Source organism: Macrotis lagotis, chromosome 2 (genome assembly GCF_037893015.1).
Source record: "Macrotis lagotis isolate mMagLag1 chromosome 2, bilby.v1.9.chrom.fasta, whole genome shotgun sequence".
Classification (NCBI taxonomy): domain Eukaryota; kingdom Metazoa; phylum Chordata; class Mammalia; order Peramelemorphia; family Peramelidae; genus Macrotis; species Macrotis lagotis.
This window is the reverse complement of record NC_133659.1, coordinates 175,694,338-175,718,301: the sequence shown is the minus strand read 5'-3', so window position 1 is coordinate 175,718,301 and position 23,964 is coordinate 175,694,338. Positions and strand designations below refer to the sequence as shown.

The window sequence follows — 23,964 nt, the reverse complement described above, 5'->3', positions numbered from 1 at the left end:
GTTAGTCTAGTTGGTTCCTTCCAGTTGCTGAACTAATTCTTTTTCTTCTATGTCTTTTCTCCTATTCTTCCCTACCCCTCAGGTTCTTACTCTAAAGGACAACCACATGCTAAGCTAACTCAGGATCCCATCTTCCCCAAAGTCTGGTTATTTTATTTATCCTTCCCAAAGTGCAATTCACAATATATACATCTGCACATTAAAAATAAAATCACTACATAGACTTCTTGCCTTCCCTCACCAATTAATCTTTCCCTATCTTTTTTAAAAATTTGTTTTTAAAAAATTCTTAACAAATAGAATAGGTACTTCCATAGAAGTAATAGAAAAGTAAAGGGGATTGTATATGAAATTGCAGATCTCTAATATATAGGGTTTTTAAATATATAATAAATTCAACTTAATTATTCTCAAAGCTTTCTTGTTTATCTGTGATTACTTAATCTGTGATTGCTTCTGGCTGTTCTTGTGCTGGCTTTCTGTGCATTTAAAAAATTCTTTCAGTGACTTTGGTTCTTTCCTTTCTCAAATTTTAATGTGGTCTACAGATATATCTCTACCCAATTCTCAAATGTTTTATGAGAAAGTGACATTCTCATCTCCTGCCTAGCAAAGAGAGAAGGCTCTAACAAGGAAACAATATTATATATCTTATGATATGCAATCATCTTTTAAGTGTTTTTGTCTGTTTTATTTTGTTTTTTTTAACAAGGGTTCCATTTTGAAGGTTTGGGGAAGAAAGAGAAAGGATATTTCCAGAAATTCCAGAAAAACAAAAGGCATCAAAAACAATCTATCTAAAAGTGAAAACTATCTCCTCCCAGAACCAAAACATGAAAACATTTCAATATGATGTTTAAAGAAAAGGTTATTAGAGGACCTGGGTTAAAATAGTCAACCTGCTACTTGCTATCTATGTGAGCTTTGAAAAGATACTAAATTTCTCTGGTCTTGTTTCCTTATTTGTAAAATTAGAGAGTTGAACTGGATGATAACCCAGTATCTGTTGGTTAAGGTGAAATCCTTTTAGCTTCCTCAATGGCCATCTATCAGGCAGAGATGGCAAAAAGAAAGAAACAAAAAACTCAATTTCTTTTTGTTCTTTTATGTTTACTCACTCCGTTCTATAACCCCACTTTTGTCCTGCTGGTACTTCTGTGGCTTAGGTGGTGGTTTGTCCCCTTCTAAAAATTGAAAAGAGAGCTATGAGCATTTTATCAGTAACCCCTACCAACAGGCTGAGCCATTTCTTAAGTAAAAAAATATCACACAAGAATTGGAAATTGAAGGGGATGTCCATCAATAGAGGAATGGTAGGGGGGCGGAGCCAAGATGGCAACAAGAAAGGATAGAGTCTTAGGTGCTCTCTGATAAAACTTATAAACTAATAGAGGAATGGTAGAACAAGTTATGGTATATGAATGTTATAGAATATTACTGTTCTGTAGGAAATCATGAGCAGCCAGAATTTACAAAAGCTTGGAAAGACTTGCTTGAACTGAAGTGCTGATTGATGTGGGCAGAACTAGGAGAACATTATACACATTAACAGCAATATTGTGAAATGGGCACAGCTCCTCTCAGCAGTTCAGCGATTAAGGACAATCCTGAGAGCTATGTTATGAAAACTGGCATCCACATACAGAGAAAATACTCTGAAATCTGAATACATAGCAAAGAATACTATGTTCACTTTTAGAATCTTCTCTGAAGTTTTTCTTTCTTTCTCACGATTTCCCTCCACCCCTTTAGTTCTAATTCTTCTTTCACAACATGACTACTATTAGAAACATGTTAAACAATCTATATCAGACTGTTCACCACCATGGGGAGGGGTAAGGAAGGGTAGGGTGGTAGAAGAATATGGAACTCAAAAGTTTTCAAAGGGATGAATGTTGAAAACTATCTTTACATGAAACTGGAAAATAAGATTAAAAAAAGCATTGTCACAGGCATAGCATGAAATAAACTTAAGAGAATCACTTACTGTGGATCTGTTTTTGGCGATACTCTCTAGTGGGATATGTTGGTCCAATGGAAGTAAAACATTTTCCAGAATCATCTATTTCAACAAAGATTAGGATCAGTACACACAGTTGAGCTTCACACAAACATATCAAAAACACTTTGCAAACTCCCTAAGATGAGGCAAGTAAAGCTTACCTCCTTTAATCTATTTTCAGTCTGCTTTTTTTTTAGTCTCATATAACAAGATTCTCTCCAATAAAACCATATTACCTGCTCTCTCCTGGAAGCATCTCTCATTTCATAAACATTCACAAATATTTATTTTACCTGTCACACTCTTCTCCAACATCTATGAGAATTGAAATCTTGCCCATCCTCTAAGACCTGACACAAATATTACTTTCCCCAACAAACTAGCTCTCTAGGAGCTATTTTAGCTGTAAAATTCTCTGTTTCTACAATCTTCACTGATTTCTCCTAAGAGAGACATGATCTCTTGGACTTCCTGATTCTACCAGTATCGTGCATGACTTCACCCAAGTGTCTTCTCTCTGAAGATTCTCTCCTATTTACTTTGCACAAATCTTGTTTGTCAATTATTTGTGTGTTGTTTCCCCCATTAGACTCTAAGCTCTTTGAAAACAAGAACCAATTTTTGCCTTTCTTTATATCCTCAGTATTTAACACAGTGGCTAGTAACACAACAGATGCCAACTACATGCTTATTGAGCATGTCTTCTCCATTCCTATGCACTTAACCTTGTATCTTAGTTACTTGAACTAAACTATAAGCCACTGAATGATTATGCCTATACTGGTCTGTCCCTCTAATCCCCCTGAGCATCTAATATATGTCTTAAATATAAGCAGGTGCCTAAAAATTGCTTAACAGATTAATTAAGAGATACCAGGATTGACTAATAGGACAGAATGTTGGAAGGGATGTAGGGAAATTGATGCATTGATGCATTGCTTGAGGAGTGGGGAAATGATTAAAAAATTCTGTACTATGCTCAAAAAGGCTACAAAACCATGTCTACCATTTACCCTAGAGATGCCACTGCTAGTTCTATATTCCAGAAGAGATGAAATACTGGAAGAAAAGAATCTAAATGTGTAGGGATATTTATTGCAGCTCTTTTCTGGTGATGGGTTATGGCAAATGATGAACAGAAAGCTCTCAGTAAAAAACTTACATGTGATACATGGGAAATGTACTTTATACAAAGTAATAGCAATATTGCAGGATGATCAGTTGTCAATGACTTAACCTTTTCTCAGCAATGCTTTGACCCATGAGAATTCTGAAGGACTTATGATAAAGAATGCAATCCATCCCAAACACAGAGCTGATGATGTCTGAATACAGACTGAAGCATACTTTTTTTTCATTTTTTATTTCTTGTGATTTCTCTTTTGTGTGTATGTAGTCATGTTTACTTTTACAAATAAGTCTATTACAGTAATGTCAAAAACAATTCCCCTCCCCCCCCAAAAAAGTAGGGAGGAGTGGAATTAGGAAATAATTCTAAGTAGTTTTTAAGAAGACAGTTACAACTGTTGGTATTGTCAATCCATTCTGTAGAAGAATTTAGAATTGTGCCCAAAAAACTAAGAAACTATGCACTCCCTTTGATCTAGCAATGCCACAAATAGGTCTGTATCCCAAAAGATATTAAAAACAAAAAAGGAAAAGAGCCTATATTACAAGAATATTTGAGGCAGCTCTTTTTTTGGTGGTAAGGAATTGAAAATTGAGGGGATGTCTATCAGCTGGGGAACAAATTGTGGTGCGTGACTATGATGGAATGCTATTCTGCTATAAGAAAAGATGAGCAGGATGCTCTCAGTAAAGCCTGGAAAGACTTACATGAGCAGATGCAATGAGAAAAGTACTATTTCCAAACTAATAACAATATTGTAGGATGATCAGCTGTGAATGATTTAGCTTTTCTCAGAAATCCAAAGACCTAAGACAACTCTGAAATACTTATGATGAAGAATATTGTCCATTTTGAGAGAAAGAGCTGACAGCTTTTCAGAATACAGACTGAGACATGCCTTTCTTACTTTATTTTTTTGAGGTTTCTTGGTGGGGAGGTAGTAAAGAGGGTCTCTTTTCTTTCATAGCATGACTGTTATGGAAACGTTTTACATTACTACACATATATAACCTATATCAGGTTGTTTACTTTCTCAATGGGGAAGAGGAGTGGAAATGGAGGAAGGTAGAAAATTTGAAACTCAAGAGTTTCAGAAATGAACGTTAAGCATTGTTTTTGCATGTAACTGAGGAAAAAATAAAATACTAAATAAACAAAATTTAAAAAATACTTATGGGGAAATAGGGAAAATCTGAACACTTGATGTTAACAGATGATATGCACTATTTTTGTGAGAAAGATAGCAGACAGGGGCGGCTAGGTGGCATAGTGGATAAAGCACCAGCCTTGGAGTCAGGAGTACCTGGGTTCAAATACAGTCTCAGACACTTAATAATTACCTAGCTGTGTGGCCTTGGGCAAGCCACTTAACCCCATTTGCCTTGCAAAGAAAAAAAAAGATAGACAAATTTGGAGTTACTTCTGATCTGTATCAATTTTTAGTAGCAAAGCTAATGAGCAAAATGATATGACTAGGAGATGTAGAAAAATCACTACATAGGCAAAAAAGTTATCACTTGGATCAAATGTAAATTTCCCTTAAAGTTGATTTAAATGGCCCCAATCTGATGTGGAGTTGAGATGACAGGTGGTGAAAGGAGCTGATTTTTTGAAAAAGAAATGATGAAAATTGCCTAAATGAATCCAGAAGAGATATCAGAAGTCAGGCTCTTAATCAACATCAAACACTTATTATATGACTGTTACCAATGACACAAATAAAAAATAAAACTGCTTGGCCTCCATGGGACTGACATTTTATCAGGTGCAAGACAATGAAAACATAGAAGCAGAAATCAAATCTAAACAATGAAAATAAGTAAAAGATTGTTGAAGGATCAGAATGCAACAGAAGATAATGATTCCTTGCAGTTATTCCTCTATAAAATGATGGAGTAGAACCATCAAAGCCATCTGATGAGATATTCAGTAAGGGTCATAGAAGAAGTGACAAGTAATAATAATAATTATAGTAATAGTAAATGAATCCCTGCTTGGGGATTCTGAGGCAACATCTTGATAACCAAAAAAGTGAGAGTCTTTGTCCTCCCAAATCACATGCAGAAGACCTACTAGAGAGCCTTCCAAAACTTATCAAAACAGATGATATTTACTTCTGGTTTAATATGGGCACAAATTGTATTATGGGCAACTAATTAGCATGGTGCATGGATCAGCAGATGCAGTTAGAAAGACCTGAGTTCAAATCTGACCTCAGAAACTCACTGTGTGACCCTGGGAAAGTCAATTAACTCTCCTGCCATAGCTTCCTTTTCTATAAAATGAGTTGGATAAGGAAATGGCAAAACACTTCTTATCTTTGACATGAAAACCCTAAATGGGATCCATAAAAATTCAGACGTAACTAAAACAACTCATAAACATTAAACGGTGCCATAAAAAGTAACCTAAGAATGTATTGTCTGTGATTATTAAGAAATTGGACAAGAAACTGAGGCATTGATTTGTTTTCCTCACTGTTGTCTCCTGAATGAAAGGGTTACAAAGAAATTAATTAGAGCTATCAACAGTTGTCTAAGATAGGGGTGTTTTAAAATGAGATTTGAACTTCTTGACCATGGCTTAAAATATATAGATGACAGATTTCTTAGCAGGGTTGGAGTTATGTTGTTGTTTAGTCATTCAGTCATGTCTGACTCTTCATGAACCTGTTTGGGGGTTTTGTGGCAAAGATAGTAGAGTGGTTAGCCTTTTCCCTTTTTCCAGTGAATTAGGCAGACAGAGGTTAAATAATGTCCAGAATCACAAAGCCACTGAGAATATGAGAATAGATTTGAACTCAGGTCTTCAGGACTCCAGGTTCAACATTATAGCTACTGAACCACTTAGATTCATCTAAGGCAAACAAAGGTTAAGTGACTTGCCCAGGGTCACATAGTTAATAAGTGTCTGAGAGATTCCAACTCATATCTTCCTGACTCCAGACCCAGCACTCTATCTACTGAGTCATCTAGTTGCCTGGAAATTTGCTGGGTGCCTTATCAATCTAATCATTTGAGCTTTAAACTAAAAGTTATGGAGAAAGGATCAAATTGACTAAATTTCTCAAGGTAAATGACATAAAATGAAGGAAGGGACCCCTAAAATTTTGAGAGCCCCTAAATTGAGAATGAGATCCCCTAAAATTCACAGGAGTCAAAATACAAGAAAGAGTCTAATAGTAAAACCTGTGGTCTCAAATGTTTTAGGCAACAAGCAAAATGAAATACAATTACTAATGCAAAGAGATAAATTTGACTTCAGAAATATCAGTGAGACTTGGGAGAATGAAACCCAGGAGAGGATTAAGACTCTGCTCAGTATACCTTATTCAAAAGAAATAGAATAGGTAAAAGGTGGGGGGGGTGTAACATTGAATATTGAAAAGATATACTCATATAAGGAAATATGGGGGTAGGATGGGAGAATGTATTTGGTGCAGGTCAATGGAGAGAGAATCAAAAGAGATTTTTTTTTATCAAAGTTATACTACAGACCATTTAAATGAAAAGAGAAATGAAGAGTACAGAATCAGATTATGAGCCTGGGATGGATTACAAGATTACATACTATAGTAGTGATGGGACATTTCACTTATGTAGCTTGGAACTCTCTCTTTGCCATAAACAGAACAGATAATAAGTTCTTGACTTACCAAAGTGAAGTTCATCCTTCAAAAAGCAGAGAAGGAAATTCTATTCTGGACCTGATTTTCACCAATTGGGAGTAACACAATTACTGGAGTAGAAAAAATAGGAACACTAAGGAGGAAGTGGATATACTTTGGAGCTTGTAATGGAGAAGAAGAGGAGATCCAGGCAGTCTGTCATGCACCCTGGATCTGGGGAAAGCAGACCTCAGTGCATACAAAGGAAAGATAAGTAAAATGATATAAGGAAAGTCAGTTCAAGAAGAGTAAAAAAATTCTCAAGGATAAAATTCTGAAGAAGCAAAAGTAAACAATCTCAATGATAAGGGAAAATGAGACTGGACTGAAGAGATTATTGTGGATGCATAGGGAATTCACTGAACAACTTAGATTTAATAGAGGTGGGGTAAGATACAAAAATAACAAGTAAGATCAGGTAACAGATGATAAATATAAAAGAATATTTACCTGATGTTGATGACTACATATCACCTGACACTGATCAACTATATCCTTGGATACTAAAAGAATTGATAAACATGATTGTTTTCCCATTATCAGTAATATTTAAGAGATCACAGGAAATGAGAGAGATGCCACAGGGTCAGAGAATGGCAAATATCATCTCAATATACAAAAAAAGGGTGGGAAATTCTTAGCTAGGTCATTAAAGAATGAGTTAATGAATTTCTAGAAAGAAGCAATAATATCAAAGAGCCAAGTTGCCCTGTTGTCAGGATAATTCAACAAATAGATGAAAGGAGTGGCATAGAGTTTACCTGAATATTAGTTAAGTTCTTAAAAAAGTGCCTCATACTCAGTAAGTACTAATACTAGCTCCAATCAATTAACAAGAGTCAACTATCAAATTTTCAGTATGAGCATTCACACATACTATAAATGAGATTTGCTTTTGTATTGTTAATTATTGAAACTTAAAGTGATGGAGAAAATGTGAATAATGTAGGTTAATCTTCCCCTCCCTTTCCTTTCCTTCCTCCCATGTTCTTTGATACACCTTTGCTCATACTATTCTTATGGAAAAGATAAAAAGAAAGGGATCAGACATAACTAATTGTATAGTCTAACTCAAAGAATATTAATAGTTCATTATCATTATGACAGATCTCCAAGAGAGTACTCTATAGGTCTATGTTTGGCCCTGTGGTATTTAATATTTTTATCAGTGTTTCAGATAAATATATAGAAGAAATGCTCAGACACTGTGTGGCCCTGAGCAAATCACATAACCCTACTTGCTTCAGTTTCATCATCTGTAAAATGAACTGTAGAATGAAAAGGCAAATCACTCCAGTATTTTTGCCAAGAAAACCCCAAATGGGGTCATGAAGAATCAGACGGGACTAAAAAAATGGCCAAAAAATAACATAGATAGAATGCTCATGAAACTTTACACAGAGAAAATATAGAGCTAAGCTAGTGAATGATAGACTCAGAATTCAAAAACAACTGGACTAAAAAAAATCTATACTTCCTAGGATATTGGGTTGAATCTAATAAGATGAAAACCATTTGAGATTCCAAGTCCTAACCCTTGGGTCCAAAAAAAAATCAACTTCACAAGTCCAAGATGGGATAGGCATGCTTAGACAGCAGTTATTCTTTAAAAGATCTGGGAATTTTAGTAGACTACAAGCTTAATATGAATCAGCAATGTGATTGATGTGGAAGCCAAAAAATCTAATGAAATCCTGCACTGCACAAGGAGAATAGTTTCCAGGAATAAGGATATGATAGAGTAACTGTGCAATTCCCTAATCAAACCTCATCTGGAATGTTGTTTTCAGTTCTTGTTGCTGTTGTTTAAGAATATTAGTAAGCTGGAGAGAGTCCAGAGGAGGGCAACCAGGATAATGCAGGACCCTGAATCCCTTTCTTTGCTAGGGGATCAAAACTATCAAACAAATCTCCTTGGAAGAGAGGAAAACTCCCCTAATTGCACAAGGACAAGCAATGACTGATGAAATTTTTTTTTGAGAATGGTGCCAGTTTAACTTGTGGGGCTTAAAGATAACAAACAGATGTCATGGAAGCATCCCAGGGGTTACCAGTATGAGAGAAAACAACTTTTCTATTAAGTATAACTTTAACTCAGAGAACAACTCAAGGATATAGAAAGGTAACAAGGAAAATACAGATTCAATTAGCATATAAAATCATAACAATATAGAATCAAAGTAGGATTAATTTTAGTTTCTTCAGAGGATTCTTTTTATATATGGATTGGTGTAAATAATCACCAAGAGCATTTCAATACAAAAATTTTATGATTCTTTAAAATACAAGGTAATTGGGGCAGGTAGGGGGCAGTGAATAGAGCACCAGCCCTGGAGTTAAGAGGACCTGAGTTCAAATCCAGTCTCAGACACTTAATAACTATCTAGCTGTGTGACCTTGGGCAAGTCACTTAACCCCATTGCCTTGCAAAAACCAAAAAAAAAAAGATAATTGGGATGGATGTTAATTAAGAAGAGACTAATGCAGAAAGTGCAGAAGGTATTCCTGCTTTGAAGGAAAATTGGGATAACCTATATAAAGGTAGACAGTTGAGAATTGAGAGAATGCCAACTCTTCACGCAGAATGTAAGAAAAAGAACAATGTGTAGTAAGGATAGAAAAATAGTGTAGAACCTGCCTGTTACTTTAAACACTACACAGACTCAATGGAAGAGATTAAGGTTTTGAAACAGTACCAACTCTCATTCCTTCTCCGACTTCTCCAAGATACAGAGATTTTTCAGTTCCCCCCAAAACTACTCATTCATACTACCTCACCTCACCATCCAGAACAGAATTTTAGTTCCAACTATGATGACTATTAATTCTGGGCCTAGCAAGATATGGTGACAGGTATAATCCAGAAAAATTTTGAAAGATTCATATAAACTGATTCAGGGTGAAGTAGTCAGAACCAAGAGAACTTTTTTTTTTAACATTAATAACATTAGAATAAAGAAAAAAACAGCTTTGAAAGTCTTAGGGATTCTGATCAATGCAATAAGACTCATCAGAAGACTGATAGAGGAAATATATGCTATCTAATTGCTGACAGAAAAGAAAGGGACTCAGGATGAAGAATAAGATATACATTTTCAGATATAGTCAATGTGGGTTTTTGATTTGTTTGACTATATATAAATGTCACAAGGACTTTTTATTCCAAATGGAGATCATAGGGAGAAAGAAGGGGCTAGGGAGAGGTAAAAAGAAAAAAGAAAAAAGAAAGGGAAAAAAATTAATTTAAGTCATTTAAGTATTTTTTTCAATCGAGAGAAAGCAGAAAGAAGGCCAGAAAGAGCCATAGATAAGCAAGAGTTTTGAAAGATACCTGGTGAATTTATTATATATTTTAAAAGAAAAGTAAGCTATTTATAATAAAAGTCTACAGTTTTTTTCTACTATAAATATGGAAACCCCAGTTGGATTTGATGTTTGTTAAGATCAAAACAGTTGACTTTTTTAAAAAAAGGTGGTTACCTGAATTAGATGCCTCCTCTGTTTTCTTCTCTTGAAAGACATTTATTTTATGTTTTAAAACTTCTTTAAGGAAGAAGGCATTTTGATAAATGCTGTGGATCATCTCTTGGTTTAATTCATTCTTTGGTACATACACAGGCTTGATGAAAAGTTCTTGCAGTTTCGAGGCTTTCTAAAAAAAAAGCCAGGTGATTAGCCTGGGAAGTTAAGCTTCAGAGAATCACAAATGGGTCTTTGATTAAAGACCACCTAGTCCAACCCCCTCAATGAACATTCCTGTTTTCTCTGCTGAAAATGAGGGTGTGCACTGAAACATCTCAAAGGTTCCCTCAAAATCATGCAGTTTTGCAATGTAGAAATCATGTTTGCTCTATCCCTCTACTTGCCCCTATCCTATACGCAAATGGTTCCTACACTTAACCCTACACCATCTCTCATATTCATTACCTCCTCTTCCATACCCATATTACCTCATAGCAGGATTTTTCTTTTTCTTTTTTTTAAGATTTTTGCAAGGCAAGTGGAGTTAAGTAGCTTGCCCAAGGCCCCACACCTAGGTAATTATTAAGTGTCTGAGGACGTATTTGAACTCAGGTAGTCCTGACTCCAGGGCTGGTGCTCTATCCACTGCACTGCCTAGCCACCCCAATAGCAGGATTTTTCTAATGGTTTCCTAATAGGTCACTGAGTTTTCAGTTTCCTCCCTCCAAACCATCCTTCATATAGCTGCCAATAAAATCTTCCACTGGCATAGGCCTGATCACTATTGCTTCCCTGATCAAAACCTTTCATTGGTTATCCATTGCCAATAAACTTCCTAACCTGCCTTTTAAAGTCCTAACTAATCTGGCTCCTTCTTACCTCTCCAGCTTTATCTTAAACTATTCCCCTTCATTAACTCTTTATGGGGAGGGGGGGGTAAGAGAACAAGACAATTGGGGTTATGTGACTTGTCCAGGATCACACAAGTAGTTAAGTGTCAAGTGTCTGAGTACTGATTTGAACTTAGGTCCATCTGTCTCTAGGGTCAGTTCTCTATCCACTGTATCCCTATCATTAACTCTTTGTGTTCCAGTATTGCTATTTCATCTCCTGCCTCCTCCATGGTTTTGTTTCTTTTTTTTTTGTTTTTTTGCTTTTGCAAGGAAGTGGGGTTAAGTGACTTGCCCAAGGTCACACAACTATGTAATTATTAAGTGTCTGAGACCATATTTGAACTCAGGTCCTCCTGATTACAGAGTCAGTACTCTATCCACAGCTCTCATGATTGGCTCTCATGCTTGGAATGTTCTCCTTCCAAAGATCCCATGGAACTACAGAAAATGTTTTTTAACAGCCCTTGTTTATTACAAAGTGGATAAGCAATAGCAATACATCCTGATATGGAATGACCAATGCTTAAAGAGAAGCAGAGTAAACTAAGCAGAACCAGAACAAGGTAAATGACAGGGAAGGTACCTTGCAAGCCTCCAAAAGGCAGATCAAGGAAGTGACCAATCATGATTTCTGAGGGCTTCTGGGGGAAGCATGCTTCTTATCTATTTTCCAAGAATTACTGGACCACAAGGAAGATGGGAAGTATTTTCTGACATGGCTATTGTATTTTGCTCAATATTCTGATTTGTTATGAGGGAGACTGTCAGTGGAAAGTGACAGAGATGTAAAAGAGCCGTAATAAAATATTTTAAAAAGGAAAAAAATGCACTCCTTCCTCCATTCTGCTTCTCAATATCCTTGAGTTCCCAGTGGCCATGAAAGCTTCCCTGATTTGCTCCAATGTTAGTCTAATCTCCCTCCTCAAATAACCTCTAGTATATCTTCCTATCTCCATCTATTCAACTACCACCTATTGAGAGCAAGGATTGTCAATTTGGTAGCCATAAACCCTATTCACTGTTTCTTGAATTGAATTTTATCAAGGATACTGTAATTCAGAGAAAAAAGCATCTTATCCAATATCTCAAAGTTCATCTTTTTTTTTAGGTCTAGATAGCATTGCTATTGCACAAATGGCACTCTGAAGCTGAGGATAAGGACAGGAACTGGGTTTGGAATTTCATTGATAAAAGGAACTACTTCTACTGATGCAGGTCAGCATCTTCTCTTGAGAGGTTAATCAACTTGCCCATAGGCAGTATCTGTCTGAGGGAGAACCTGATCTTCCTGGCTTTGAGGTCAGCTCTCTATCATTATACTACACTACCTTCCATATGATCAAACTTTCATGGACATATATGTCACTGGCCACATGAGGAAATCAGGTAAAATTATACCTACAAAGATCCCAACTCCTAGAAAAAACATCTGAAAGGAAACGTTTTGCTGATAGTAGGCAGGGAATTTCTAGGGTGTGGGGAGAAGTGCATAACTAAGTTCTATGCTGGGGAAGTATAGGACCTGGGACAAATGAGTCTGTGGGTCTCCCTCTCCGTAATTAAACAGATCAAATGAAACTATATTCAAATTAAGGCAGAGGAAGAATCTACACATAAATGGAGGAAGAATCCACATCTTCTAGTCCCTACAAAAGTTCTAATACTGAGCCAGTGTTAGATGGTTATGAGAACAAAGCAGGGAGGAGAGTCCTTCAGTCATATCATCTTCAAGCAGACTTTCTCATATGTCTCTGAACTCTATATATTCATCATTTCTTACTATCCAATAATATTCAAAATCAAAGCATCTGGGCACAAATGTTTAATAGCAAGAGTCATTGTTCTAAGAAGATCAGTGGCCAAAAGCTATAAAGTTTTTAAAAGAAAAACTGTGGACTATAAGTAACCACTTGACAATATGTTCCAAATCATTAAATAATAAGAAAAATTCAAGTTAAAATAACTCTGAGGCTTCATCTCACATCAAGAAATTGGCAAAAATGACCAAAAAAAAAAGAATCAATACTGGAGGTGATGCAGAAAGACAAGCATAATAATATGCTATTAGTGGAGCTGTGAGTCAGTTCAGCTGTTTTGAATGGCAATTTGAAATGACCCTAGAATGGTGACTGAAATATCCAAATCCTTTGACCCAGAGATACTAGTGCAAAGAGCCCAAGGAATTCAAAGTCAAAACAAAAGACCGATATGTACAAAAACATTCATGTCAGTCTTGTAGTAAGGAACTGAAAATAAAATGTGTACATTGTTTGGGGAAAGGCAACATGAATGTAATACAATAGTATTGGATGATAAGAAATGATAAATGTGGGTTCAAAAAACATATAGAAAGCTTCTTAAAACCTGATGATGATGATGATGAGGGGCAGCTAGTTAGCACAGTGGATAGAGCACTGGCCCTGAAGTCAGGAGTACCTGAGTTCAAATCTGACCTCAGACACTTAATAACCACCTAACTGTGTGGCTTTGGGCAAGCCACTTAACCCCATTTGCCTCGCAAAAACAAAAATAAATAAAAATATAAATAAATAAACAAAAAAATAAAAACCTGATGATGAATGAAGTGAGTAAAACCAGGAATAATACATACAAAATAACTACAACAATGCAAATGTAAAGAAATTAAAATGCAGTAGATCTCTAAGTAACTAAAAAATAATATTATAGAAGCTAACAGATCATGCTTTAAGGTTTGCAAAGGATTTTCAAAACATTACCTCATTTTATCCTTACAACAATCCTGGGAAGCACTATTACTACTCCCATTTTACAGGTAAAGAAACTGAAATGGATAGTGTTTAAGTGATTTTTCACAGAGTGTCTGAAGCAATATTTAAACTCAGGTTTATTGAGTTTAACCTGCTTCTAGGTCCAGAGTTCTATTTGCTCCAACATTTGACCACTCTCTGAGGCTAAATTATAGATCACTTGCTCATTGGAAATTTCCACATTAGGAGTTCCTTACTCTGATGAAATCACAGGTCCAGAACAATAATAATAACACTCCCAAAAGAGGAAGGAGGGAAATAGTTAGCCTTGCAAGAGGCAAGGCAGGTATTCAATAAAACCCTTGTGGATTGACTTAAAAAGGACTCACCTCCAAAAAGGCAATGTCATCATATTTTGTGAGCAAAAGTTCAATATCTTCTTTCATAGACTCAATTTCCTTCTTCTTCTTGAGCAGGACCTGTTGAACAATGTCATATTTGTCCAAAACTCTCTTTTCTTCTTCTTTCAGCTTCCACAGAGAACTCTTCTCCTCTGATTCAATGAGGACTTTCATTTCTTCATATTCACGTTTCAACAAGTCCATCTTTCTGGCTGCTGTTTCCTAAGGGATCCAAAGAAATAGTTTGATTTAGTGTAGCTTTAAATCGGATGACACAGTCCCAGTTCTCTGGATCTACATGCATCTACAGAGTTCTTCCCTACCCCATCACAGGCATTTCAGGAGAGCAGTGTTAGATAAGCTAAAACAAGCTGAGGGCAACATCTGCCCTCTGATTACAAAGGGAATCAATCTGATTCATTTTCCCCATGGTAAACTTCCAAACATTTGAAGACTCTAATCATGGTTTCAGGTATGAGTCTCTCTTTTCCTAGATGGGAACCTCTGGGTATGGCCCTCAATTTATCAAAATTTCTACTTAGCAGTCAAAGAAGGAATTGGGTCCAAGACTCAAAGGTTACCTATTAAATCAATGATTTAAATAATTTGTTGTTTGGCTTGGAACTAGGATTTCCAACCTCAACTTTGATTCTCTAGGAATCTAGGAGAATAGAATGACTTTTAAGCCCTCTAGAAACATCAAATCTTTGGGTTGGAAAGAACCTTAGATGCCATTTAATCCTACCTTCCTGATTCTCCAACAATCTCCAAAAAGTAGTTCCTCCCATCCCCAGGGATGGGGAATTTACTACTTCACAAAACAACCAGTTCCGTGGAGAGATAACTTTAAATGGTAGAAAGTTCTTATTAGTAAACTGGAATGACAGTGAGCTGAAATAGGCCTCTTCCAACCATTAGTTTTGCCCTCTCCTTGTTCATAGAATCAATCAAATCCATCTTTCCTGTGGTAGAGCTCCAAATATTTGAAAACTCTAATCTTCAAATTGAACCAAAAGATTTCAGAAATGGGCCTCTCTAATCCTGGGATCCCCAGGCCATGCCTCCAATTTGCCAACATCTCCACTAAAATGGGACAATTGGGAGTCAGGGAGATAGTTACCTAATCCTGGATCACTGGTAAAGACACAGCTTATTTACCTGGACTGCATGTTGTTTCAAGTTTACATCTTTCAGTGCACTTGTAGCCTTATTGAAATGTTCATATACGGTTGTTAACTGCTGCTTCATCTTGGACTACAATGAAAAATAACAGGGGTGAGAGAAATTGAAGTGATTAATTAGCAATTTTCCTTCCTCAGCCCAACACCCACGATGCTCCAACCTAAACACTATATATTTGTAAAGAACTAATTTTCCATGAAAATCTCTTTTTCTGTTCATTTTATATATGTGATATATTTATATATATTTGTAATATATGTAATATATTAGTAATATATGTAAATACATGTAATATATTTATAATTAAATATATTTTATATATATCATATTTTTATATAATTATATATGTGGAAAAGATCATTTTAGTTATTTAAGTTCTGAGAAAAAATTAATTTAAAAAATCATAGAGGGCAGCTAGGTGGCACAGTGAATAGAGCACCGGACCTGGAGTCAGGAGTACCTGAGTTCAATTCCAGTCTCAGACACTTAATAATTACCTAGCTGTATGGCCTGGGGCAAGTCACTTAACCCCATTTGCCTTGCAAAAAAAAAAAAAACCTAAAAAAATAGTAAAAAAAATCAAACAGTAAAAAATTTGATTTTAAAAATAATTCATTTTCAAAGCACTCTCACATGCCTTTCCTCTCATTTGAAATGATTCATTTTTAATCTCCCAAACAATGCTGTGATATAGATGTGAGTTATCTCTCCCATTTTACAGTTGAATGAAAATAATCAGAGTTCCAAACTTGCTGCAAGACCTTAGACAAGTCATTTAATTTTCTGCATCTCAGACATCTGCCTTGTAAAATAGGAAGTATGGGACAATATTAGCTGTTTTTAACTTGGGGTCTGTGAACTTATTCTTTTAATAGTCCAACTATATTTCTCTATGATTGGTTTCTTTAATGATCTCATGTATTATATTTTATTTTTTGCATCTGAAAACATTATTCTGAGAAGACTTTTTCATGGGATAGATATTCAAAAAAGGTAGAGTCCTCCCAAGTCCAGGATTTCTAAGGTTACTTGTAGCTCTCACATTTTTACCATGACTTGTCTCAGGTCACACAGCAAGTTCAGGGAAAAAGTGTTTCCAAGCTCAAACAAGGTATGGACCATAGAAATGGAATGGGAATGAAATCAGCCTTTTGATAACAAGGTCACATATAATCTCTTGGGCACATAGGAAAGAACTTCACTTCCCCTGTATCATTGACAGTCCATCTCCTCAATTCAGTACAGAATCCAGAGCCTGATCTTAAAGCCAAATTTGCATTAAACAAGTGCTAACATAGTAATAGTAGGGAAATTAAGGTCAGCATAAAGTTACTCTGAAAGCAAGTCAAGGATATGTGTCCTGTTTAAAGCCCCAATTATAGGACCTCACCTTATTAGATTAACAAACAACAACAAAAAAAGTTTGCCTCTTAATAGAAATTACAGAACCACAGAACTAGAAGGGAACTCAGATGTTATGGGGTCAGGAATTTGAGAAGATAAAATGATGGAACTACAGGTAGACTGCTACTAACTTGCTGTATTACCTTGGATGAGTCACAATTAGAATGTTAAAACTGGAAACAATTTTAGAGACCATCCAATCTCCTTTATTCTACATTGTCTATATTTTCTTTTGCAACATGATTAATAGCATGCCTACATATGTCTAATCACAACAAATCACTTGTCTTCTCAAGGAGGGGAAAGGGAAGAAAAGGAGCAGAAAGAGTTTAGACCTTAAAATTTTTTTAAACTACTTTTTATAGGGGCAAAGAATTGAAAATTGAGGGAATGATCATCAATTTGCAAATAGCTAAGCAAGTTGTATATATGAATATAATGGAATCCTGTTCTGTTATATAAAATGATGAGTTGCATGTTCTCAGAAAAACCTGGAAAAACTTGTATTAACTGATGCAAAAGGAAATGAATAGAACCAAGAGAACATTGTAATAGCAATACAGTATGATGATTAACTGTGAATGTCTTGGCTATTCTCTGCAATACAATGAAACCAAGACAATTCCAAAGGACTCAGAATTAAAAATGTTCTTCTCCAGAGAAAGAACTGATGGTTGTAGAATGCAGAAGCAAATATACTATTTTTCACTTTCTGCATTTTGTGTGTGCTTCCCCCCCCTTTTGAGCCTGTGTCTTCTTTCACAACATGACTAATAAGGTCATATGTTTTGCAGGATTGAACATGTATAATTTATACCAAATTGCTTGCTGTGTCAGGGAAGGGGAAGGTACAGAAGGAAGGGAGAAATTAGGAACTCCATTTTTACAAAAATGAATATTAAAAACTTTTTATATGTAACTGGGGGGAATAAAATTTTATATATTTTTAAATACAGCCACCAAAAACTTCTTCAAACTCTCAGAAAATTTAGATTAAGAAGAAAGGAATCAGGGGTGGCTAGGTGGCGCAGTGGATAAAGCACCGGCCCTGGAGTCAGGAGTACCTGGGTTCAAATCTGGTCTCAGACACTTAATAATTAACTTAGCTGTGTGGCCTTGGGCAAGCCACTTAACCCCATTTCCCTTGCAAAAAACCTAAAAAAAAAAAAGGAATGTGTGTAGAGGAACTAATTTTCATCATTAAAAAGAAAAAGGTATGCTTTGCATGACTTCACAAGAATAATGGGTATTATTGCTTGCCTTCTCTATGGGTCTGGGAGGGGCTGGAAGGAGGAATTTTTTTAACAATTATATGTAAGTATAATTTTCAACATTAATTTTTGTAAAGTTTTCTCCCTCCTACTCTTTCCTCTCCCCACTCTTGGATAGCAAGTAATCTGATATAGGTTATGCATGTATAATCGTGTTATATATATACTCCCATATTAGTCACTCCATGAAAGAAGACAGAACAAAAAAGGGGAAAAATGACAAAAAGCAAAAAAATTTAAAAAGGTGAAAATAGGGAGGAGGAGACTTTTAGAGCTCAAAATTTTAAAATAAAAAATAATTGTTTAACTGTAAGATCAATTCAAGAATTTATTAGATCCCTTGGTACTTAATATACATACTTAATATACAAAAAAGGTTCCTGCTGTCAAAGAGTTTACATTTTACTAGAAGATACAACAGAGAACTTCCAACATAGGGAACTAAGAGAGACATTTTGAGACATTTTTGACCTGGGAGAGACATAGAGGCAGAGTAAGACAGAGACATTCACACGGACAGAGAAAGAGACAGACACACAAACAGAAAGAGACAGAGAGCTAGACAAACACAGATAGACACAGACAGAAAGACCATAGGATTTACAGTAGGGCTCCTTGATCCTGTGTTTCTTATCCAGGAATTTAAAGCTGGAAGACTCAGAGATCATTTAATCTAACATCCTCATTTTCGAAGAGAATGTGTGTAAGGAATGGAGGAAAGAGCCTTGGCCTCACTTTTACAAACCAGGAAATTAACCCGCGACCCAAAAGGACCCCAGGCTCGGGGTCTCTCCCGCTCCCACCCACAAGCCGGGCCGGGTTCCTCGGCTCTCCTAACCCTGGCCCCAGGCAGGGAAGCTAAGCCCGACCCCGCTAGCTGCTGAGGGCTGGGACCGGGGCCGGGCTCGGTCCAGGACTCCCTCCCCGCCCACCTTCAGCTCGGTCAGGGCCACGTCCGTGGTCACCGAGGGGCAGGTCTTGTGCCCCGCCAGGCAGACGCAGCAGATGCAGACGCCGTGCGGACGGCAGAAGAATTCCCGCAGGCGGCCGTGCTCGAGGCACTTGAGGCGGCTCAGGTCCCCGACGGGCGGCTGCAGCCGGTGGCCCTGGAACGTGGGGTTGTCCAGGTGCGGCCGCAGGTGCTCCTGGCAGAAGGACACCAGGCAGGTGAGGCAGGTCTTGGCGGCGGGAGCCTGCAAGCAGTAGTCGCAGAGCACCGCCCCGGCCGCCGCCGCCGCCGCCGCCTCGGCCCGGGCCCCCTTCCTCGACTGCAGGGCCGAGGGCTCGCCGTCCTGGGACTCGCTGCGGGGCGACTCCGCGTCCCAGCGGCTCTGGCTCTGGCGCAGCTGCTCCACCACGGCGCACAGCACCGTGTTCTTCTTCAGCTGCGGCCGCGTCTGGAAGCAGGCCCGGCACTGGGGGCAGAAGAAGCGGGGGCTCTGCGCCGTCCACGTCTCGTCCAGGCAGGACGAGCAGAAGTTGTGTCCGCACGGGGTAGTGACGGGCTGCCCGAAGACCTCCAGGCAGATGGAGCAGGTCAGCTCGTCGGTCAGGGGCTGCAGCTCGGCCATCGCGGTCCTCTCCGCCAGCCTTCGAGGAAGAGAATAAATCTCCAGAATGAGTTCCCGAGAAGAGAGAACAGAAACTAGCTGTAGGGGAGGGCACAGAAGAGTTACGGGAAATCACGTGGGGAGAGTGGCAGGGCGGGGATGGCCTTGGGGGTTGTTAAAGGAAACTATCAATACTCTGACTTTAAGGAACAAGTCTGGTTAAGAAGTAAATTGTATTTCACTTAACCTTCTCTAGATTTATTAAAAACCTTCTGTGTCTCTCAGGCAGTGTACTAAACACTAGGGATACAAAGAAAGGCAGAAATAAAAATAAAAGCACAAAGTCATAATCCCTTGAAGAGCTTACATTCTATTCTCTGTTTTTGTGTGTGTGTGTGTGTGTGTGTGTGTGTGTGTGTGTGTGTGTGTGTGTGTGTGTGTGTGTAGGGGGGGTTTGTGTGTGGTAGTAAGGCTTTTTGCTTCTCTACTTTTTTTAAGGTAGCATTTGAAGTTTAAAGACAGCCAGAGAAGGGAATGAGGAGAAGAAAGTTTTCCAGGCTTGGAGGGAGGGATAGCCAATAAAAATACAGAGTCCAGAGATAGAAGGACTCCTGCAAGGGGTCTCATGCGGGGTTTGTATGGCTAGATTGAATTGTATGTAGAGGGGAGTAAATGTAAGAAAACTGAAGGAGGATGGAGACAGGTTATGGAGGACTTTGTAGCTTGGAGAGAGCTGTCCAAACAGGCATATCCTCTGACTTGGCTCTCTACTACAAGAAGAAAAGAAGACATTATAGGAATCTTGAACAAGGAAAAGATCACAATATGTCGAAACACAGTTGGGGGGGGGGGTGGCAGCTAAGTGGCAAAGTGGATAGAGCACCCGCCCTGGAGTCAGGAGTTACTGAGTTCAAATCCAGCCTCAGACACTTAATAATTACCTAGTCCTGTGGCCTTGGGCAAGCCACTTAACCCCATTGCATTGCAAAAAAAAAAAAAATCCAAAAAAAAGAAAAGAAGGTGACTTCTGTTAACCACAATTTCCTTGAGCTAAAAAAAGTTAAATAAGAAAGTTAGTTTTATAAATGAAATTTAATTCTTTAGGATCTTACCAAAACCCATGAATGGCATCCCTGCAAATACAAACCCAGAACTAAATAAATTATCAATATTTATAGAATTTTAACAAAGGAACATAGAATTTTGATGGTCAACCAATTAAGTTACACATTTGTAATAAAGGTGTCATTAATTACTTTATGATTCTCTAACGTATCCATAAGATCTGTTCTATGTCAGAACTGACAAAAATTCAATTGGCCCAGGACTAGTCTCCTCTTCTGACTTGATATTTTATGTTATTAGATATGATATGGACATATAAAACATTGGAATTTCTCCCTTTCCAAAATGTCATAACTACAAGAATTTGTTCAGTCTCTTATCTAAATAACTAAAGTAGTTTTCTGCTTTCTCAGGATGGCCTTTACTCTGATTATTTACACAACTTGAAAGCCAACCTTGCAGATGCAATTAGTGGGGCACTCAGTTATTTCACATAGGCAGAGCCTGCTTTTTAGATGTATAACTAGAGATCCGGACTTTGTGGAAGGCAGAGGAGAGCCCCCCAGACTTTCAAATCTCAATTAGAGGCTGATAGAACAACTTTTGATCAGAAATACAGATCAGAACTATTTAATTCTAAATTAAAGCATATCAGATTAGACATTTCTTACTCAGTCTTACTCTATATTTCTGATCAAAATTGTTTTATCAGCCTCTAATTGAGTTCCTAAATCTGAATGTTAATGTCTGCCCTCTTCAAGGTCTCTGTCTCTATTAATATATATTTGAGGGGCGACTAGGTGGCGTAGTGGATAAAGCACCGGCCTTGGAGTCAGGAGTACCTGGGTTTAAATCCGGTCTCAGACACTTAATAATTACCTAGCTGTGTGGCCTTGGGCAAGCCACTTAACCCCATTTGCCTTACAAAAAAAACTAAAAAAAAAAAAAAATATATATATATATATATATATACATACATACATATATATATACATATTTGAAGGCAGACTCTGTTTCATACAACTTGTTTCCCCTGGTTACATATGTAAGCTTAAAAGTTTAGATTTCACTGTTGTATAGACAATCAGCTCTAAAAACCATGCTGAGAAAGCTGGAACAGATCTGGTTATCCCAGAATAGGAGAATCTTCCTTCTAACCCAATTCTTATCAGTTTTTCTTACAATTGAATAGACTTTGTGAACAGGATAAAGAAATTATAAATCAAATTAGTGACACCTTTATGTACCAATGTGTAAACTGATTGGTTGGCCTCCAAAATTTTATGATTCTTTGTAAGATTTCTATAAATATTGTTTCCTCATTAAGCTTATGTTTGTTATTGTTAATGATACCATCCATCCATGGGTTAGGTAAGATCCTAGAGAATAAAATTTCATGGATTAAAACTAACTTTTTCTTATTTCATTTTTAGCCAAAAAAAATTACTGCTTGCCCCTCCTCCCAACCTCCTCAAATACCTTAATCATGAATGAAAAGTGGTAGCCACTTCCTGTTAGTTTTTTGCCTCAATCTGCATTAAATTTGGCTCTCTCACTCTTAATCTAGTCCTCTCCAAAAGAACTTAACTTTTGTTCTACCCAGTTTGATTTCATTGACAGAATTACTTGGTGAGGAAACTTCCTCTACTGTTATAAGGCAGCCCATTCTCAGGAATTTATAGTATCAAGTCAACAAGTATTTATTAACCCATTATGTCCTTGAGGATACAGAGAAAGGAGAAAGAAGTGTTACCTAGAACACTAAAAGATGAAACCACTTGCCTAGGGTCATGTAGTTAGTATGTATCAAAGCTGGGACTTGAACCTAATTTTTCTTTGATGTGAAAGCTTACTCTATCCTCAAAGCCACACTACTTCTAAAGTTTATACATACCATAGAAACTGAGAAAGGGAATGAAGATGTGGTTAGGGGGATGAATAAAAAGTGTGAGGTTGAATCAAAACTTGATCATCAGGGAAGTGATAGCATGACAAGCATGAGTAAGGGGGGGAGGGGGTGCTGTGCTAAGTCACCAGTATCACTTTCTCCTCCAGAGTCATCTGGATCCAGAGGTCAGATATGAACCAGGAAGCCTGGAGATGACCCTGGATGTGAGATAATCAGGGTAAGTGACTTGCCCAAGGTCACATAGCTAGGAAGTGTCAAGTATTTGAAGCTGGGTTTGAACTCCACTCCTCTTGACTCCAAGGCCAGGGTTCTATCCACTATGCCACCTAGCTGCCCCCCCTTTTTTTTTACTTTTTGCAAGGCAGTGAGTTTAAGTGACTTGCCCAAATTCACACAGTTAGATAATTGTTAAGTATCTAAGGCTGGATTTATTTTTGTTTTGTTTTTGTTTTTGCAGGGCAATGAGGTTAAGTGACTTGCCCAAATTCACACAGCTAGGTAATTATTAAGTGTCTGAGGCTGGATTTGAGCTCAGTTCCTCCTGATCTCAGGGCCAGTGCTCTAGCCAATGTGCCACCTAGGTTCCCCAAACAAAATTTGAAGTTCTGGATAGAATTCCCTCTGTTTCTTGCCTCTGCACACTCACATTTCTCAGTCAAACTTTAGAGGCAATTTCTTTTGAGATGGGACTTGAAAGCAGTAGCCAAAATTATTATTCATAAAGCATGAGTCACTAAATGAAGGCTATTGACCCTTATCATTAACTCTAGAGATGGACTGAGAAGATTGGCACTGATCTTTTTTTTGTGGAGGGTTGTGAAGCCATGGGGTTAAGTCATGGCTCTGCCTTCATAAGATTATTGATAGAGTAAACTAGCCATGTATGACAGTCAAGAAGAGAGACAACTATGGAGGAAGAACATCTTTAGCTTCAGATGGGCTCTTGACCTTTCTCCTTGCTCCTATTTTTAAATGCTCCTATTTTCTACCCACAGTAGAAAAGAAATATTCCAACCCACAGTAAGGGCAACTTGAAACAGAAATGTGTTCAGGGTAAAAGGGAGTACAGCAAAGTCTATGTAAGCAGACTTCAGGGAGAGGAATCAAGAGTCAGATGGCACTAGAGTATATTCCACTCAAAAAATGACATTCTTGTACCTTCTTCTAAAAATGCATCATAGTAGCCTAGACCATGCTGTGAGCCTCATCCAGAGCTGGAAGCCATGGTAGTTGATCTGTGAATCAGACTCTAGTCCAGCCTGAGAGACCAACTGGAGAATATGAACTGGAAAATATCAAG

General features: G+C 37.5%; 1 protein-coding gene across 2 annotated transcripts in view; it reads right to left on the bottom strand.

Moving 5' to 3' along the window:
- LOC141513637 (E3 ubiquitin/ISG15 ligase TRIM25-like) overlaps positions 1 to 19,776 on the bottom strand; it is a 33,116-nt gene extending 13,340 nt beyond the window's left edge. The window contains exons 1-6 of one of the 2 annotated variants that reach the window (XM_074223658.1): positions 19,073 to 19,775; positions 15,442 to 15,537; positions 14,272 to 14,505; positions 10,279 to 10,450; positions 1,988 to 2,062; positions 1,119 to 1,184 (exon numbers count right to left, since the gene is read on the bottom strand). In XM_074223658.1, the coding sequence (XP_074079759.1) occupies positions 1,119 to 1,184; positions 1,988 to 2,062; positions 10,279 to 10,450; positions 14,272 to 14,505; positions 15,442 to 15,537; positions 19,073 to 19,711 (1,282 nt within the window). In that variant the 5' untranslated portion in view covers positions 19,712 to 19,775. Of the gene's footprint in view, positions 1 to 1,118; positions 1,185 to 1,987; positions 2,063 to 10,278; positions 10,451 to 14,271; positions 14,506 to 15,441; positions 15,538 to 19,072 lie in introns of both variants that reach the window. The other variant, XM_074223659.1, reaches the window with a different exon arrangement.
- Positions 19,777 to 23,964: the final 4,188 nt, after the last annotated feature.